A 20,627-nucleotide genomic window follows, 5' to 3' on the forward strand; every position below is an offset into this window, starting at 1 on the left:
CATATAAAACTCAAGTCTTTTTGCTTTAGCACCAGCTGTCATAGTCGTCCATTTGCCAGGACTTCCCTGGCCTTGGGTGCTTTCAGTAGAGGCTACGCCACTGCAGGAGGGTTCACTGCGGGACACCTTGTCTAAGCTGGGCTTGGGACTGGCCTCATTGCTCCTGAAGCAGACAACACACTGCAGTGAGAGCCATCGAGAGACAAACAGAACAGAGGAAGACCCTCTTCCAGTTTCAGTAGATGTTAAACATTCCAAATTAACAGTGAAAGCTGTTACTTGCAGTTTGCATAACTATTTAGCGGTCCTCCCTCCAGACTATTCATGGCCCTTCAAACTCATTTTTTTGTGTTTATTTTTAAAAATTCCTCAGGCAGTTCCTAAGAATAAAATATTTTTATGAATAAATACAGGCTTATCCTTTGGGCTTATAATTTGCTTTAGAGTTTTGGAAGTAGGTACAATAAATCTTTTGTGATCTTACAATAGTTATCAAGATGAAGAAAGCATTAGCATATTTCAATAAACTAATCTCTGGTTGTCTAATCATTAACGTAAGTAAGGATTTGTTTTACGCAAGTTTTTTTTTGATACTGAGACTTTTAAAATAAAAACTTAGCACTGAATGTTTAATAGTACTGCAGTCATTTGTGTTCATGAAACTACAAGGAGCCCCAAAGTAAGGAAAATGGCAATATCACATAATTTTCCTTAAGAAAGTGCATTTGCTAATATGGAAGGTCAAGTAGCTCTTTTTGCAAAAGTTGTGTTGTATATGGAATAGAACAATATACAGTCGTACATACATGCTGAAACCAATTTCATCATTATTTTATAGTTTAAGAAATGCAAAAAAAGTAGATTGCATAGTTTGTTTTGTAATGAACGGTGTTAACCAACAGAATTGTGGTGCAGCATATTATGATCTGCAGCAAAGCCAGAAAAGGACCAAAAGCATTTTTTAAACCAAGACTTAATAATAAAGATGAGCATGATTTTTACATTAATCTAGTACTTTGTTAAAATGAAAATCCAAGAGCGCTCATTTCTAGACAATTTTAGCACTTAGCAGCAAAATACTGTTACATCTTCTTAACATCAGAGAACTGCATAAGCCAACAATGTATGATTTCAAAGTAATTTTAAATCATCTCTAAGTATTTGAAGAGTTCTTGTGTAGAGGATGCCAGTAAAATTTATTGTCACTGAAGTCAACAGAAGACAAGCTGGATGTAAATGACTTTAGGAAAAATTGTAGATACAATGTTAATTAGTCCAGAGTTACATGGCCCAGTTAGTTTGCTGTATCCTTGGACATGACACTATGTTCAACCAACTCACAAATATGTGTGTCTGTTATGGGAAACACGGGGAACATGTGTGTGGGTCAGTTCCAGTTGCCCTCACTAACACAGCAGCATCTCAGAATTTGGCAGGATGTGTTTGCAGTTCTGATCTTCTCTCCATTCTGTCTGCATGTAGGGATCAACTAGAAATCACCAGTGACTTACTTGTAAGGGGAAGTGCTGAAGGCATTTAGGGTTAGCCGTGATGGTATAGTGGTTAAGCGCTTGGCTGCTAACCAAAAGGTCGGCAGTTCGAATCCATCAGCCACTCCTCGGAAACCCTATGGGGCAGTTCTGCGTTATCCTATAGGGTCACTATGAGTTGGCACCTAACAACAACAACAACAGAGGGCTGTAGAGAAATCCACAGTCTTATTCTGAATGATGCCAATGAACTGTTTATCCTCTGCTCCTACTGCATTCTTTAGGCTTGCGTCCCGTGCTTAGCTGGTAATATCCACACAGGCTGGGAGTTACAGCTGGGCCACCTACAGTCTTTCAAGTGAAGCTGCCCTTGCCAGACTTGATTGGATAGGAAGTCTCGTGTGGATGTTTCCTGAACCAGAAATGGCCTCCAAAGTACAGCTCTCCAGAGCACAGGTGTTTGAGAGACGCAAGAAAAGGTTTACTTAGATAAATTCTGGACAAAAGGTGTTCTCAAAGAGCAGCCATTGATTTCAAGAAGTTCTTAGATTCCCTCTTGAATTTGTTCACTCTTTTCTGTTTAGTGGTGAGAATTTAAAATGAAAAGGAGACAAAGCTCTTACCTTTTCAAGCATCATAATGCTCCCTGCCCCCAGCTTCTTAACTACTTTTTATAAAACTAGAATCTCCTAAAATCTACCCGCTGCCTGCCTTTCTCCTCTGGAAACGGCTGTCAGAGTCGTGACATGCTGCAGTGGGTGGGTAGAAAGGATCCAGAGGTTGTCTAGGTGAGAGATGTGTGCGTCTCTATAGCTGAAAGAAGAAAGAAGACAAGCTTGCAACGTTAAACATATCAGAAAAAAGTAATGGCTTAATTATAAAGGTCTCCACAGATGACGACTGAATGTCTTCATAAAACTGTCAAAGCACTATGAGACAGTTTAAAAAAAAAAGAGGAAGAAAAGACCATGGCAAGTCAAAGATTTAACTGCCTTTTAAAGATATTTGTAGAGTTGGAAACATTGATAGCGTTTTATTTTTAATGGCTCCAAAGGTCAATTGCTCATGAAAACCCACACACAGGTCCAACAAGGTGGCCTACCTGTGTCTTCTCGACACTCAGTCTCACGCCTGGGACTGTAGGTCATTAGCATTGGAGGCGATCTTAGAGGCCATCCAGTCCACCTCCCTCATTTTAAAGATGATGGGACTGCTTTGCTTTATGGCCACACAGTATCTGTTTCCGTTTACAGTTTATGTGACTCTTCCTTGCTACAAGCATTATGGGAAAATAACAAAAGAGTTGAAGGCATTCTCTTTGAAGTGGATCTCTTTGGGGAATTAATATTCAGATGTAAATGCCATTTTGAGATCTGCCATGTCTCAGTAATGTCTGAAGTGTTCTTCTTTTGGGAGTAGCTTTTGTCACCATGCTGCTGACACAGAACAAATTGTTGTCCCCTGAATTCCATTTTCCCTCGAGGCAGCCTCTTTCTTTTTATGTGGCCTCCTCCCGTTAATCACCTCCTCTCAGTTGTTCCCACTGGATGGCAGGTAGCCACGCATAAACCCCTGAGAACAAGTTGCAGTTGCTAGTGAGAAAATGCAAAGATTTTGATAAAGCAACTATGGGGTTGAGGACATCACGTGGTAATAAGGCTGGCTCCCTGGACTTTATTCCTCCTAGTAAAGAACAACGTTTATTTGCCACTCTTCTCCCTATCTACGTCAACTGCCTTCCTGAGCTTAAGCAGATATATGTAATCTGTATATCCCTAATTATGTAACGTTAGGGACATCATACCAGTGTGTCATAAACAATCACACACTATAACGCAATGCCTAATATTTATTGAATGCTTCCTCTGTACAAGGGAGTCCCTGGGGGGGTGCAGATGATTAAATGCTTGGTTACTAACTGAGAGGTTGGAGGTTCAAGTTTAACCAGAGGCACCTTGGAAGAAAGGCCTGGTGATCTACTTCCAAAAGACCACAGCCGTTAAAAACCTTATGGAGCACTGTCCTACTCTGATGTACGTGGGGTCGCCATGAGTCTGAATCGACTCCACGGCAGCTGGTTTACCTTTATTTCACCATGTACTAGACACTGTGCCAAGAGATTTACATACATTATGTCACTTACAAGTACCCATTTTACACATGAGAAAATTGAGGTTCAGAGACATTATACACCTGGGCCAGTGTGAGCCACCTAGTCAGTGATGAAGCCAGGATTTGAAGTTAGAATTCAGATCCCAGTATCCTAACCATCAAGGATTGTCTTTACACAATGAATCTGACCATGTGAATACTTACTTCCAAGAGGCAATTGCTAGTATAGAAAACAAATTTGTCTCGGGTGAAAGTTATTTTAAGGTTTCAAGTTCAAATCGATGTTTGATTTGCCTACAAAAGAAAAAAAGGGGTTTATCTTGTTTAAGAGACTTTACACTTTGTAAAACTGAAGGGGGCTAGCAGTAATCCTAGAGTTGTATCCTAGTCTACCCTTTGCACCTCTGAAGAATTTAATCTTTAATAATTTGTGTACAGTTGAAAAACCCCATCTTTCTAATGAAAAAAAAAAAAAAAAACAAAACTCTTGCATTTCAGTTACAAGCAGAGGAGATGAACTGAGGTCCATATAAAATTAGGCTAGAACACCATGGTAATCAGACTTCTTTTTCTTCAGTGGAGAATAAGGAAACTTTTCAGTACCATTTACAAGCCATATCAGACCACCTATGAGGTATTCACGTATTTCCTCTTCCATCGACCATGCACAATACTAAGAATGGATTAAAAGTCAAGGTTGGTGTGAGAAAGCAGAAATTCCAGCTGTACCACAAAATTCTCTGATTTTCAGAAATCAAATAATTGGGAAAAGAAGACTTAGAGAACATTATATTTAAGTTCTTATTAGGGTAGATAAGCTTAAATGTTATGACATTATAATTTAGAAAGTGCTCACCATTTTCATATCTGAGAAAATGGCAAAATGCCATTTGTAGGACAATGTGAGGCTGTTCTTACATTTCATTTTTCTTCTTCTTCCTATTTAGTGGTATCTATCGGTGGTCCTATCTATTTTTGTAGCTGTTAAACCGTTCTTCTGTCTCAAATGCTACACAGCTAACACAAAAGAACTCTAAATTTAGTGTGCATGATAACAGAGTATGACCTTTAATTTATCAGGGTAGGTTACTCTGTATTTTATTATCTGCTTGCCCCTGTTGCTTTTCATTTCTTGCTGCTGGTTTTTGATATGACACACTGGTCTCTCAGCGTTAGGCAGCCAACAGTATAGAAAGGCTTAGGCAAGAGGGAAGAAAGTAGAACTCACTCTTCATTCCACATCGGCAAGGAGATACAAAGTTCACAGGTTGCCTTTATTTCGAATTAATCTGATGGACCAACATCCAAAATAGCATTTTTGAATGTACGTAGCTAATGGGAACATGTGCTTCTACAGATCTTTGTATCAAGGCACACTAGATAGATTAACGGAGATCCATGTAAGAAAGGGACATGAAGGGAGACATTTCCTAAGCCATCAGACATGCACTAAGCTTCTAATTTCTTCCCGAAAGCACCATTGTACTCTGCAGTAGATAGCCTGTGGCCTTCCATCCCCAACATCACAGCAGTCACACATGAAGATGTTGTTTAACTGGATACAAAGGGCCTGCTGCTTCTCATAAGGAGTCCAGGATGTCATCTGAAGCAGTAGTCACGAGCAGAGCATTGCCCCGTTTGAGCAGCCTGTACTCTCCCCAGCTGGATAAGTTAAGTGGGCTGACTGACAAAGCAGTTGGTGTGTGCCACCCATTCTTATTATAGCATTACATTAAGACTAATTTTGATAAACAGCTTTTTTGTTGTTGTTGTTGCTTTAAAGGAAGTGATGGGGCAAAATTGAAATATACATATAGTATCAACAATATTAAATTAAAATTCGAACAAAGGTTACCCATAATCCCTCCATTTTCACAATATTTTCGTTCTTGAATAAATAGTACCTTCAATTCCTGCCAGCTTGCATCCCATTTAGTAGTTTTTACGTTGCATATGCTGCTTTTTTCACTTACCCTGGTGCAAATAACTTAAGCATTTTATTCATATCGTAATTATGGTTAGAGATTAAAAATATTCTATTGAGGAATACATTTATTTGAAAAAATAGATGTAGGGGTAATAAATAACTTCATAAAGTTAAGGGGAACTATCAATTCTCAATCGTATTGGGGATTAGTATCCACTTTACTAATATGTTGTTATCTAGTTATTATTGCAGTGAGATGGGTATTGAAATAATAACTACATTGTTGGTGACCTAGGTAAAATCCTTTGTGCTCTATCAACCTTCCTTGACTGCTCTAACCCTATGTCCTCTCTAAACTTCTGTGGCAACTATAATTCACATGGTGGCTAATCACATTATGGCAAGTTATCTGTTATCTTGTACTTTCATTTAAATCCCTTATTGTTTAGTGTTCCTTTGCCTCTTGGCTCACAGCAAAATGTAAGTTCCTACAAGAGAGGATCCATGGGATGTACGCCTGACACAATGCTTTCAGCATACCCAGTCAATGCTTATGTACTGGGTTGATTGAGTCAGGTCGCTTTCCTCATTTCTAGCTAAGCTATATTAAGGGAACAAGGGGTGTGATTACTGGAACTAGAGAAGGAAGGTGAAGTGGTTTTGGAACATGAAATACGTTGAGGGAGGGCAGATGAGGATGCACACCTTGGATTATCTACGAATGGATGAGAGCACTGGATTCCTGGAGATGGGTAAAGGGAAATGCAGAGTGAAGAGATGGGGAAGGAAGTAAAAAGAGAAAATGGGAAGTACAAGCAAAATTCACTTTAGCATTTTGAAGAGTTCTAGCCCTTCTCTCATAAGCCAACCAAGTGCAGCAGCCTTTTGACTCGTGACTAGGACCCTCTTCTTTTCCAACTCGTCTCTGGAGACAGTCAGCATTATTATGCTTGGGGCTTGTTTTATAGGTTAGGGGTAAAGAGAAGAAGTAGCTGGAACATTTTATACCTCCAGTGGCTGTACATGGCACAGCATCATTTTAAGAGAAAGAAAATGAAATGCTATTCCTCACTGGGATTTCAACTGTAATAAGTCTTTGATTACTTTACTTACCTCTGCCTCGCTTTCTTAATATATGAAGTGAAGATGGTAAAAAATAACCTCTTAATTAATCCTCAGTGATTTGAAGAAGGTTTCTCATTTTGTGTGCCTAGGTGGACAATCTCACCTCAAACTTTATAAGGCAGAACCTTTATTGACAAGATCATGACATTTTCCGTTATATAAGTGAGATACATAAGCATTAAAGGTGAAATATTGAGTCTTTAGAACTCAGGCTGGGATGAGACATTGCTTTGATAACTATTACATAGAAAAGCTTTCCAGTTAGACATAAACTCGTTGCCACCGAGTTGATTCCGACTCACAGCGACCCTATACCCATACCCATACCCACTGCTGTCAAGTCAATTCCAACTCATATGACCTCATAAGGTTTCAAAGTCTGTAAATCTTTATAGAAGCAGACTGCCACATCTTTCCCCTGGGGAGCCGCTGGTCATTTTGAACCACCAACCTTTCGGTTAGCAGTCAAACGCTTTAACCACTGCGCCAATAGGGCTCCAGGGTCCAAATGGTTCCTCCATGTATTATGTATGACCTAGCACTGGTTATATCACATCTTTGAGCCTCAGTTTTCCCACCTATAAAATAAAATACACTTATGACCTGGGATCAATATGATTAAATGAGGAAACACGTATACCATGTTTTTATACAAATAATGCACGCCTTCTATGTTTGTTTGCTAAGTATGCTATGCTAATATATACATATGTATGTATATATATGTATGTATATATTTACAGCAACCTGTAAAAAAGTGGCATAGCAGCACTTACAAAAATACCTTGTGGGGGAAGAGGGCACGGTTGGCAAACAAATGTAGAAGGTGCACAATATTTGTGTAAAAATACGATAAGCAAGTAGCACAGTGCATAAAATATGAAAGTCACTCAGTGAATTATTTTCACATTTTTATGGTGGTCCAGTATTTTCTGTCATTCCTTCACTTTCATTTTTAAAACCTGGGTTTTCCACGATGCATGAAACTTAGTTATAGGCTGATTAGCTGGTTCAACTTGTTGTGAGAAAAGAAGCATCTTTATATTCTTTATATTCTGGCAATCCAGGTCCCTCACTGCTGCATATCAGCAGTGAATTGGGCATACTCTGGAAGGCTGTTTCCCTCATGCTATGAAGACTAGATGATCCATAACTTCTACCAGCCAATTTTGTAGAGACTCAGATTTATATCATTTTTACCTTAGTCAAACGAAAGCATTTTCCTTACAAGCAGTTGGTATATTTATTGATGGACTTTTGAAGCAGGTACTATTTAGAGAGTGTGCATTTTAATTTATTTTAGAGAAATCACAAAATAGGTCTAGAAAAAGGCATTCTTGGGAATTACACATATTTTGGAAGATTCACTGAGTCCAAGAATGTGTTTCTCACACCCAGTGCCTTAGAGACTTGAGGCACTTGCAGACATTTCCCTCTGACCAACTGAACCAGCTCTCTGTGAATGAGAAAAAAAAAAACCTAAGTGGTATTAATTTCTCTCCTAATGTGGATGCACCAGCAGAGCCCACCTTAGCCTACAATTCATTGGCTTGAATTTAAGCATAAAACATTTTATGTAAGAGATTTGCCTGCTCAATTGGCTATTCTAATGGAAAAATTATGATTGGTGAAAGAGGAGCAGGATTACTGAGTCACAATACATAAACCATTAAGAAAGACTGTGGAGTAAAGGACCTCATTTTATCCCAGGTAAGATGGCCTCTATCCTTGGCTTTTGAAGAATAATCCTTGGACTAATAGGGGTACCTTTGTCTGGGACTTTCAGGCCACATCTGAGAATTTGTGCTGGTGAGTGGGGGTTGGGCAGATCAGAAAAAGACTCACCTGGGAGGCCGATATCGACTAGCCTCAGGAAGCATGATTTAGCCCATCATGCAGATCGGGCTGATGAAAAGTCATGAACACTAAGGCTCGGAGAGCTTCCTGGTTGATGAGAACATCTGCTCTCAGGAGGGCAGAGCACCCCTTTGGACATGGAAGCTTTGCACTGGGAACCCTTCTAGACCTTGCTCTAGGTATCTCTTCATTTGTATCTTTTTTGGTTATAAATCTGTAGCTGTAAGTATGGTATACTCTGTGAATTCTGTGAGTTCCAGAAAATTAGTGAACATAAAGGGGCAATGGGAGCCAGCAGCCCAGAAAGTAAGGGTGTCATTTGGACTCCCAAGCTTGTGGCTGGCATCCTGAAGGGGAAGTGAGAAACCAGCTCCAAATCTGTGGCCAGTAGGTCAAAAGGCTGGGGTGTCATGTGGACTACCCAAACTTGTGGCTAGTATCTGTCTATTTGGCAGTCTAAAGGATGTTGTCCTTTAAACTCACGAGTTCTGACCTAGCTCCAGGTTGCTAGGGTCAGAGAGAGAGATTGAGTGCTGTGGTGGCAGCTGGTGACAAGGATGGAGAAGTGGGAATGTGAGGACTGCATCAATTTCCACGTTTTAGGGGTTGCATTCATGCTGATCCTTATAGAGACAAACATACACCACTGTATTACTATACAACTGATACTCCAAACAGGTTCAGCTTTCACCAGGAATTACTTGTCAAGTGTTTATCATGTGCCCAGCATTGCATCATGCACAAGGCATATAGCAGTGAACAAGATGGTCTAGGTCTTTGCCCACAAGGAACTTATAGTTTAGAATCAGTTACATCAAAGTATTTCATCATGATTACAGATACTGCTAAAAAGTGTTGTAAGAATGCATAATGAAAAGATATAGGGTAATCTGGTGGTGGGAATAGAATGCACAGACAATGCTTCCTTAATAAACATATAAGCTTATATTTAAAGGAGAAATAAGTTGACTGGGCTCAAGCTTGGGTGAGAGAGAGAAAGAGAAAGAGTGTTGGGGGTGGGTAGGTATTAGAGAAGACCCAGGATTGCAGAATATTTTCAAGTTATGTTTAAAATCAATTAACACCTTTAAACAAATTGAAAGAAGTCCAGTGTGACCAGAGTTTAAAGAGTTAGAGATAAGTGGTTCGAGATGGAACTGAAGTCAAGAGCCAAATATATATGTATATATACCAGAAAAGAAAAAAAACCATTGCCATCCAGTCCATTCTGACTCATAATGACCTTATTGGACAGAGTAGAACTGCCCCATAGGGTTTCCAAGGAGCAGCTGGTGAACTTGAACTGCTGACCTTTTGGTTAGCAAACATAGCTCTTAATTACTGCGCCACCAGGGCTTCAGGTGTGTGTGTGTGTGTGTGTGTGTGTGTGTGTTGTTAGGTGCTATTGAGTCGGTTCTGACTCATAGCAATCCTATGTACAACAGAATGAAACACCACCTGGCCCTGTTCCATCCTCACAATCATTGCTATGCTTGAGCCCATTGTTGCAACCACTGTGTCACTCCATCTTGTTGAGGGTCTTCCTCTCTTTCTCTGACCCTCTACTTTGCCAAGCATGATGTCCTTCTCCAGAGACTGGTCCCTCCTGATAACACGTCCAAAGTACATAAGACAAAGTCTTGCCATCCTCACTTCTAAGGAGCATTCTGTCTGTACTTCTTCCAAGACAGATTTGTTTGTTCTTCTGGCAGTCCATGGCGTAGTCAATATTCTTTGCCAACGCCGTAATCAAAGGTCTTCTTTGGTCTTCCTTATCTATTGTCCGGCTTTTAGAAGCATATGAAGCAATTGAAAATAACATGGCTTGGGTCAGGGGCACCGTAGTCATCAAGGTGACATCTTTGCTTTTTTATTTTTAACACTTTAAAGAGGTCTTTTTTCATCAGATTTACCCAATGCAATACATCGTTTGATTTCTTGACTGTTGCTTCCATGGGCATTGATTGTGCATCCAAGTAAAATGAAATCCTTGACAACTTCAATCGTTTCTCCATTTATCATGGTGTTGCTTGCTGGTCTAGTGTGAGGACTTTTGTTTTCTTTATGTTGAGGTGTAATCCATACTGAAGGCTGTGGTCTTTGATCTTCATCAGTAAGTGCTTCAAGTCCTCTTAGCTTTCCGCAAACAAAGTTGTGTCATCTGCATATCGAAGGTTGTTAATGAGTCTCCCTCCAATCTGATGTGGCATTCTTCTTCATATTGTCCAGCTTCTTGAATTATTTGCTCAGCATACAGACTGAATAAGTATGGTGAAAGGATACAACCCTGACGCACACCTTTCCTGACTTTAAACCACACAACGTCCCCTTGCTCTGTTTGAACATCTACTTCTCTCCTCCCCCTCATATATATATATATGTATATATATATAATTGCAAGACAAAGAGAAAGGTTTGTCCTTTGATTTAAAAATAAAATATCTCAGTTAAAATCTATGTGTTATATACACATCTTAAGGATATAGGAAATAATGTAGTATGTAGGACAATTATTTTCATTGTAACAGCTATATTTTTTCAAAAGTTTGGTCCTTGAAGAATGTCAATGATGTCCAAAATCCACTTATTTGGAACATCACCTGCTAAGTATTACCGTATTTATAAGGTTTGCATGACAACCACACGTATAATATTTAATTGGGAATTATGTGATAATGCTGCTTTTAAAACTTAGAGTAATTTTACAAAGCTGTATTAAGCTTCTATTTTCCTTTATGGATCCATGCATATCCAAATGCTATGTTCTCATTTAAAATTAAAATATCTAAAAGCAGACTCCCAATCTTTTCTGAAAGTATGAAGAGCTTTTTCAGGACCCTTTTTGTGCTTCCTTTCTCAATGTTAAAAAAAAATCAGAAAATAAGACTTTGGAAGAAGCAAGTATATTTGTTTTTAATTTCATAGTATTCTGGATAAATGTTAAGTTCATAACATTGCTTTTCCTTATATTTTTTGCAAGGATATTGCCATGTCATATCAAAAACTGACACTTTCATTTCCAAGGAGAAATTACACTTAGGGGTACAGATCCAAGACAATGGGAGTAAAAAGAAACTGTATATTAGTAAAGTTCATAAAGTTTGTCTCTCCTGACCAATAGTTATAAAAGCAAGATTAATATTTTGTTTCCCTTGGTTCTCTGAGTCCTATCATGAAATTTAACTCAAAGTCCAGGATTTGAATTTTATTTCTTCTTGCTGCTTACCTTGATTCTTTGAAATTACTCGTTTCCTTTAAGTCTACTGGTTCATGCAGGATTAATATACTATAAACTCGGTGCCTTCGAGTCATTTCGATGATGATGAATATACTACAGTGTGATCAAATATTGTTGGTTAGGTGAGAAAATAAAACTATCTGGGATTCAATCAAAATATAGGGTGCTAAGTCCTGAATGATGGGATTTTCCTTTCCATTTTTCACCTCTGGGACTTGTTTGAAGTGATCATTCCATTCAGTACCTTAGACCTAAGTGGTCTTTTAGAACATGCAGCCATCAATTGTTTATGGTGGTATTACTATGGGTGAGCCTTCCCCCTGTCAAAAATATTTAATGTTTAAACAATTCAAAGAGAAATTAACCCAAATTTTACATGCAGTTTCATCGCTTGAAAAATGGATTCAGCCGAGAAATGTATATGCTTGGTGCCATTTTTAGTGGAGGTACCAACAGATTAAACCCACATAAATTTATCTGGAGGGGAAAAAGAAAACCAAAAGAAAAGCAACACCTCGTTCCTGCTTTATCAGGAGACACAAAGTGTGAGATTAGATTATTATCTTTTAGCTATTCAGTGAAAAGCTCTGTTTTCATAAATCTAGCTTATGTGCTCAGCTGATAGCTGTAGCTGAGTTTCATGCTTTTGAAAAAGTTGAAATTATTCTTGGCCCTGTTTAATAATCCCAAAAGGAATAAGACTTTTATAAATAGGTCATTATTACTTTATCCTTAACTCTGATTTAGGAAACATGAAAGGAAAATACCTCCTCCAAAGATTCACCTTTGGTTTGCTTTACATTTTCACTTGTATTTTGTCTCTCCTACCAGTATAAATCTCCTTCCTTTGACCATCCATAGAAGCTCTATGTTATTTCTATATACACCAAGTTTTTGTTTTTTTTCCCCCAGAGAAAAGAAAAAGTCATCAGATATTATGTTTGTCTTTGAACTTTCCCAAACAAATAGCTTATTCTAGGTCCTTTATATTACATGTCTAAGGTCTAGATGTATATGAAACTGTGGTGAGGATTAAATAGTCAACAAAATCATGTAAAAATATTGGATGATATTTTGCAAGTAAGATATCATCATGAATATGTAAAGAAGCAAAATACATGTTGAACAATTATTTGAATAATTTACCTCAGTTACCACTTCTCATATATAGCTTGTTAATGAAAATGAAGAGTTGGAGGCAAAATGTAGGCCTATGACTGGTGAACCTAACTAATCTGAACTACTTTATACTCAATAGTAGAAGGAGTTTAGAAGTCATCTGTGAAAAAGTCCTTGTCACTGTACTCTGTATCTATCTAGCTGACAATGAATTTATACATGATTTTGACACAAGAAAAGTCATTCGTTTTTGTTCTAGTAGAAGGGCAAAGAATTTGGAGAATAAGTAGGCATATATTGAACTGAAGTAAACTGTCGGATTACTCATCCATTACTCCTGCAAGTAACCCTACAAGACAAAGAAAAACGTCTGCCCTTTGATTTCAAAATAAAATCTCTCAGTTACAAACCATGCTCTCTGACCTAGAAGCCATGTGATATGAAAGGGTTATGAGATTGTATGACTACATTAGTGTGGTTATCTTTCTTATAAATTGTCATCTTTTTTTATACCTATTTCTACTACCTACTCCATTTGCTAGATTTTTTTTGTTATTGTTGTTGCTGTTGGGAGACCTCTTCATTATTTAATGGGAATTTAGTGTTTATGTCCCTATTTTAGCTAATCCCATCAAGGATCTTCAACAGCCACTATTGACTTAAATCATTTCATAGCAAACATATGAATTATTCTCTAAGCGACAAAGATATACCAAGAGAGCAAATTTTATGTTTGTATATATGTATGTATTCCCATTTGTGTGTGCGTGTGTGTGTGTTTGTGTGTGTGTGCTTTTTTCAAAGTCATTCAAAAAAGAATATATACATCTTTAAGTTTTCTCCATCTGTCTTATTTAGGACATTTTTCTCCCCACCTTTTTTCTACCGATCACAACTATGATTACCTGTTTTGTGGCTTTGGGTGGTTACTATTAAATAATGAAATGATTGATTATACAGATATTCAAATCTGTGACAGTCCATTAGATAAATAAAATTATACTTGCTAAATATGATAGTTCCTTTGGAAAATACAAAAGGGAATCTTAGCTATGTGTGTTCTGTTCTCTGGGCACAAATATTTGCTTTCTTTTTCTTTTGAAAGTTGTTAAAAAGCAAACAAACAAACAAACCCATTGCTGTCGAGTCAATTCCAACTCATGGTGACATACAGGACAGAGTAGAACTGCCCCATAGGGTTTCCAAGGAGTGGCTGGTAGATTTGAACTGCCCACCTTTTGGTTAGCAGACAAACGCTTAACCACTGTGCCACCAGGGCTCCAGTATAGGCTATCGGAAAGAGTTAATGGTACCACAGAAGCTGTCATCGAAAAACAAGATATCCTTCACTATTTCATTCTATAGATATTTATTGGGAGGTTGTATGAAAGGTACTGTGCAAGCACTGGAGATATAGCATTATACACAATGCTTGGTACCTGACCCCATGAAACTTCAGAGCTTAGAGGGAAAGTATTTGTAGAATATGCAATTAAAAATTCAGTGCTTCTTTTGCATGTATCAGGAGCTAGGAAAGTCTATAATCGGATGTCTTACCTAGTCTGGGGATGTCCGGGAAGTCTTCCTGAGGAAGTGATATTATTGCCAAGAAGAGTTCATTAATGAGTTGTAGTTGGCTAAGGAAAAATGGCTGGAGTCCCTTAGTGGCACAGATGGTTAAGTGCTGGATTACTAGCTGAAAGGTTGGTGATTTCGAATCCGCGCAGAGGCACCTTGGAAGTAAGACCTAGTGATCTGTTTCTGAAAGGTCACATCGTTGAAACTCCTATGGAGTGCAGAGCTACTCTGCACTCTTGGGGTGACCAGGAGCTAGAAGCAACTCAATGGCAACTAACAACAACAACCACAAGGACAGATGGAAATAGTATGGGAACGGAGGGACGGTGTTTCAAATAAAGGAGGCTGCAAGTGCAAAGGCCCAAAGAGGAGGGGACAGCATCAGAGGAACTGCAAGTCTTATGAGGATGGAAGGAGGAGAGCAGGCCAGTGACAGCCAACGGCTATGAGGTGAAACATGGTAGGTGGTAGGGGGATCAGAGATTTTATCCCAAAGGCAATGGAAAGAGTTATAGTCAGACAAGTGGCATGATTACATTTTGGCTGAAGTGTGGAGAAAGGGTGGGATTAATTTCAGAGAGGATGCAGGGAGATCTGTAAATAAACTGTAGTAGTAATTAAGCACGAGAGGACTTGGGACGTATGTTAGAGTGGTGGCTGAGGAAATGATGAGTCGATCCAGGTGATGGGTACATCATAGAAAGCAGTATGAAGAGCCACCTAATGATAAAGTTATCAGGAGAACTGTACCAGTGTGAACTGGTATGAGCATTGGGCAGGAAAGAAGTCCTTAGAGCAAAAGGCATGTGTTTTTGAAAAATAATATTTTATTTTGATTTTCAAATTATGAAAGTAAAACATGTTTATTATATAAATCACATATAAGCCAAAAATACATAATTTATCAATAATCACAGTGCCCTAGATAACCAATATTAAATTATAGTTCATTTTTCTAAACATGCATATATGCAAACACAGAAGAACACATTGTGCATACTTTCTTTTTAAAAAAAGCAAAGAAAGGCTTGGGTTTCTAAGGTACGTGTGCTTTTTTTTAATTTAAATTAACATTATACCACAAGGATATTCCCATGTCATAAAATGTTATTTTAAAACATTTTCATGTTTGCCTAATATGCCTATATGTAGATGTACTATATTTGGATTATGCAATACTCAATCATTAGACAATTTAATTGTTTGAAATTTTTTATTGCTATTAAAAATACTACAACATACAGAGAAATGCATATAAAGATTTTTGTTAAACTTTACAGTTGGCTCCACGTTGATGCACATTTTAAATTAAATGTTAACGTGTGAAATATCTTCGGTTGTGTATACATTCAAACAACAAATTGACAAAGTGCAAAAGAGAGTCCTTTCTATTTCTCTAAACCTGTGTGACCAATATTATGGCAGGATTATTGTAGTAAGTATCCGAAAAAAAAAGACCAAACCCATTGCTGTCGGGTTGATTGCGACTCATGGAGACCCTATAGGACAGAGCAGAACAGATAGGGTTTCCAAGGCTGTAGATCTTTACGGAAGCAGACTACCCCATCTTTCTTCCATAGGAAGTATACTGTATAATAATATTAGCATAAGAAAGCACTTATAAATTACTCTTAGCTTGAGAAAGATTCCTATCTATTATCTTAAGTAGTTAAATGTTCCTCTCTTTTCATGTGGACATTTCTACCATTCAATGTTTCTTTCATATCTGTGTCTTCACCTCAGCTATTGTCAAAATGCCTTAGCTCGAAATTTCATGCTTATTAATTTCCAAAGAATAAGAAGACTTTTTTTTGCAACCTACGCCATTGATCACTGAGACAGCAGCCTAGATTCTTAAGTGCTTTATAGATCAAGAAAACACTCATCTATTTGCAAGCATTATTCAAGGTCAATTTAAACACTGTTTCTATCAGCTATTTTGTTTGTTCAAAGGAGTCAGGCTCTCATTTAGTTTAGTATGTGAACAGGGCCAGTGTTTGTGCCTTGTATCTATTCCATAAATTATCGTGTCTTTTTCAGAATAGCTTAATAAAAAGCAGATATTTGAGTATATAAAAACATTCATAGAAGTTTTTTTTTTCAAATGGTATACGCTGCAACATGTTAAGTTGTAAATGAAACTGAAGGACGCTCAAATCAAGTTACTTTTGTCAAAGCCTTTTCCTGTAGTAACATATTTGGATGATGCAAGATGTATGCTCTTGTGATGTCCAAGTGATTGATAAACCAATTTGTGTAGAATACACACCAACGATTTGGACTTTGTGGTTTCCTTAAATGAGATGAATAAGAATTTCTGTTTTCTGAATAGGAAATAAAGTATGCTAGGCCTATTGTAGATGCTTCAGTGTGCCAAGGATGATATTAAGTCTGGTGTTCATAAATTACTAATCTGGAATAAGAGGTTGAATGTATTTTGAACACTTAAACCTGTTTCACCTGAACATGTTTAACTAGTTAATAAGAAACATCAAAAAGACAAAACCCTGAGGTCAATGGTCATTTTTTGTAAAGCTATTATATGCTGTTTAAATTGGTTGTTCGGGTCTGTCGATAACATAAGTTTAATAACCTAGCTCAAATGCAGATTTCTAATTTTCAATTAACATAGGAATAATTTTGTTTGCTAAAATAAAATAAATGAATGAATGAAAAGTCTGAACATGAACTGTTCTAGGTCGAAATTTTTAAAATTCCAAATTTTCAAAAAATCATGTGGCAACTGTATAGCTCGAGCTTTAAGTATTAACGTTTAACCTTTGACCTTACAGATTTTAACCAATGAAATGTCTCTTTAAACTTTAAAGGAAACAATGATAACGAGCGCCTGGCGATTGCTAGACAGCGAATTCCATATCGACTTGGTCGAGTAGTTGATGAATGGCTACTCGACAAAGGTAAAAACCATTGATTAAAACTTCAAATAAAAAAATAATTTGAACATAACCAAGTAGTACTTCATCGTAACACTAATAAACATAAAAAATAAATTTTCCGTAAAACTAAATTAAAAACAAATTTAAAACAGTAAAATGTAGATAGTAATATTTGCATACCTTGTATAATAATTTCTATACATTTTTAGACGTACCAGCTGTTTAATAATCTTACCCTGTTAACTTAAGGTTAAAGGGACTGTTAAATATAATCCACTAACTCAATCTTTGAAGGCACTCACAGCAAGCATTAACCCAAAATGATAAATCATTCATAGATTATACTACATGGTCCAGCCTCTAAATTATTAACTAAAATATATGTAGTTCTGATATCTTTATTATGGTCCTGAAAAAACAAAAAAAAACAAAACAAAAAACTCTTTGTTTAAACTCTAGGCATCTTAAATAAATAGTGGGCAATATGAATTGCCAGTCAAAATGAAGTCCCTTTAACGTTTGCAAACTTCTAAGAGCATTTGGGAACAAGCCCTAATTAAAACTGAACTTAAAGTTGTGTGCATGCTTTTTATGAGCAGAGAGCAATCTGCTAACACTGGATACTCAATTTGATGATAATGGTACTGTTGCTGAGGATTGCTGTTTGATGGAAATGTGCCATAAATTCTCCATCGGTTTGTGTATCATTCCTGAAGCCGCTTTTTACATCTGAAGCTATTTTTTTTTTTCATTTTGTTTTGTTTTGATAGACTTGCTGAAAGCCAATCAGATAAATATTTTTGAATTTTTGTCTCTGACATGCCCAGTGTAAACCATGTTTCTTTTCAGTGTGATTGTTGCCTGAAAAAAAAAAAAAATCATATAGCAATGGATAATTGCCTTCAAAAAATTAGCATTTTAAAGACTAGATATAGATGCATGTGACCATTATCTGAATTACAAAACTTTTTTACTATAAATTTCAAATTAGATTTTTACTGCTATAGATTAGTGTCTGCCAGTGTAATTTTAGTACAGCAAATACTTGAAATCTTAGATACCTCACTTTTTTTTTTTTTTTTTTAAATTTAGCAACCAACAGCATAAGATCTTGAGGGAGAAGGGAAAAGAGATTCACTAAAAACTTATTTGTAAGACATATCTTTGATTGGTCTTTTAGCAAAAGCACTACATTTACAATAAGTTGAGAATTTACAAGTATTGCCAATAATTATGCATTTCATGGACACCTCATTTATAAGCAATGAATTATGAGTCAAATGCCTCTCTTATAGTTTATTGCTTTCATTATCCACTCCATGAAAGATCTGTTTTATCATCCTTTGTAGAATGTAGAGTTCACAATCAACATTTTTGCATGTATGTAATATTATTTTTACAGGGCGTCAGCTCACAATCTTCAATAGCCAAGCAACCATAATAATTGGCGGGAAAGAGCAGGGCCAGCCCTTCCAGGGCCAGCTCTCTGGTCTTTACTACAATGGCTTGAAAGTTCTGAATATGGCAGCCGAAAATGATGCCAACATCGCCATAGTGGGAAATGTGAGACTGGTTGGTGAAGTGCCTTCCTCTATGACAACCGAGTCGACAGCCACTGCTGTGCAGTCAGAGATGTCCACGTCCATTATGGAAACCACCACGACCCTAGCTACTAGCACAGCCAGAAGAGGAAAGCCCCCTACGAAAGAACCCGTTAGCCAGGTGAGCATGCGGATTTCATTTCCTCATTTCGAAACTAAGATTATGAAAGTAGGCTTTTTCCATGTATGTCGTTTCTAAGACGAGGTTAGTTCTGATCTCAGGCATTGAGATGACTTCCTTTGAGACCAGCTTAATACAGTGCGTTTGGTTTGACTCTGAAATATGTATATGCTGTTGATTTGAGATTTGTGGATTTTTACAAACTCCTTTGTCTCGGATTGTTAGTTTGCTGGATGAGAGTCTTGATTCACAACCTTGGTTGAGCACAAGCTTAGAAGATTGTCTCCTCATCATATAGGGTGTTCACTTTTTAAATTAAATGAACAATCAACGAAGTTTTTGCAAGGCCTTATTTGTTCAAGCTTAGCGTTGTATTCGAATAAAATAAAAGCCACTTTGGTCATCTTGAAAGAGGAAACTACTACACTGGTTCTATTATATTTTGAAGTCTTAAAATTTTGAAATGGTTGGTTTGTGACTCTCGTGATGCATGATAGGTCTACCTTATTACTTTTATAAGGAAAATAAGCTGTTAGTTTATCTGAGGACAGAGTTCCTAAATTTGGTGTTTAAAAACTGTCTTGGGGTAAGATAATTGTCTGCTGTATGGCTAACTGCCCTCACCTAGAATGTACTTTAATTATCTTATTGTTCAATTTTATGCCTAAAAATTTTTAAAATAGAATTGTTAACTGTTGCATTTGTACAACTTGGAAGTATATTATTCATTCTAAATATAATACTATGTACTGGGCCCTAGTTTAGGTATTGGAGTTACATCAATGAAGAACATAGGAAAAGATCTACCTGCCTTGGAGAGCTTACATTCTATAGAAAGCTATTATAAGCTCGGGTACACTGTTGACATTCGTGGCCTTTGTACAGATTGTGACACTACTTCTTTCAGAATTGTGTATTTTCATTGATGCAAAATTGATTGTTTTGTTTTGTTTTTACTATTTGGTGAGTGTCTTCTGTAGGTGCTGCATAGAACTTTGCCAAATGTATGACTTTCACGTTTCTAGAAAACCACATTCTAAAGAAGAATGGCAACACATTTTTTTAAATTTATCTCATATTTTTAAAATTTATTTTACTTGTTGTTGTTGTTCTATAGGTTTGCTATGAGTCAGAATCGACCTGACAGCAGTGAGTTTGGTTTTGCGTTTTTCTCCTTGTTGTTGTTGTTGCGAATATACACTGTAGAACATTCACCAATTTAACAATTCAGTAGCACGTGTAATTCCGTAGCATTGATTACATTCTTCAAGTTGTGTAACCATTCTCATTTCCCTTTTTCCAATTGTCCCTCTGCCATTAACATAAACTCACTGCCCCCTAAGTTGACGATCTAATCTTGCATATTGTTGTTGTCAATTTGATCCCATATAGATAGCTCTTAAAGGAGCATGAGGCTCAAGGCAGACATTCTTTACTAATCAAGCTATCCTTTGGTTTAAAAAAGACTTCAGGGGATATTTTTGGTTTAAGGTTTAAAGATTATCTCAGGGCAATAGTTTTGGGGGTTCATCCAACCTCAAAGGCTCCAGAAAGTCTGGATT

General features: G+C 37.2%; 1 protein-coding gene across 14 annotated transcripts in view; it reads left to right on the forward strand.

Annotated features, from left to right (window-relative positions):
* NRXN1 (neurexin 1) overlaps positions 1-20,627 on the forward strand; it is a 1,216,111-nt gene that overhangs the window by 1,046,446 nt on the left and 149,038 nt on the right. For 7 of the 14 annotated variants that reach the window (XM_023735226.1, XM_023735234.1, XM_023735242.1 and 4 more), the window contains 2 exons: positions 17,275-17,364; positions 18,746-19,065. In XM_023735226.1, coding sequence (XP_023590994.1) covers positions 17,275-17,364; positions 18,746-19,065 — 410 coding nt within the window. The remainder of the gene's footprint in view (positions 1-17,274; positions 17,365-18,745; positions 19,066-20,627) is intronic. The other 7 variants (XM_023735250.1, XM_023735249.1, XM_023735255.1 and 4 more) reach the window with 2 other exon arrangements.

The sequence above is a fragment of the Trichechus manatus genome, unplaced genomic scaffold, assembly GCF_000243295.1.
Source record: "Trichechus manatus latirostris isolate Lorelei unplaced genomic scaffold, TriManLat1.0 scaffold00005, whole genome shotgun sequence".
Taxonomy (NCBI): domain Eukaryota; kingdom Metazoa; phylum Chordata; class Mammalia; order Sirenia; family Trichechidae; genus Trichechus; species Trichechus manatus.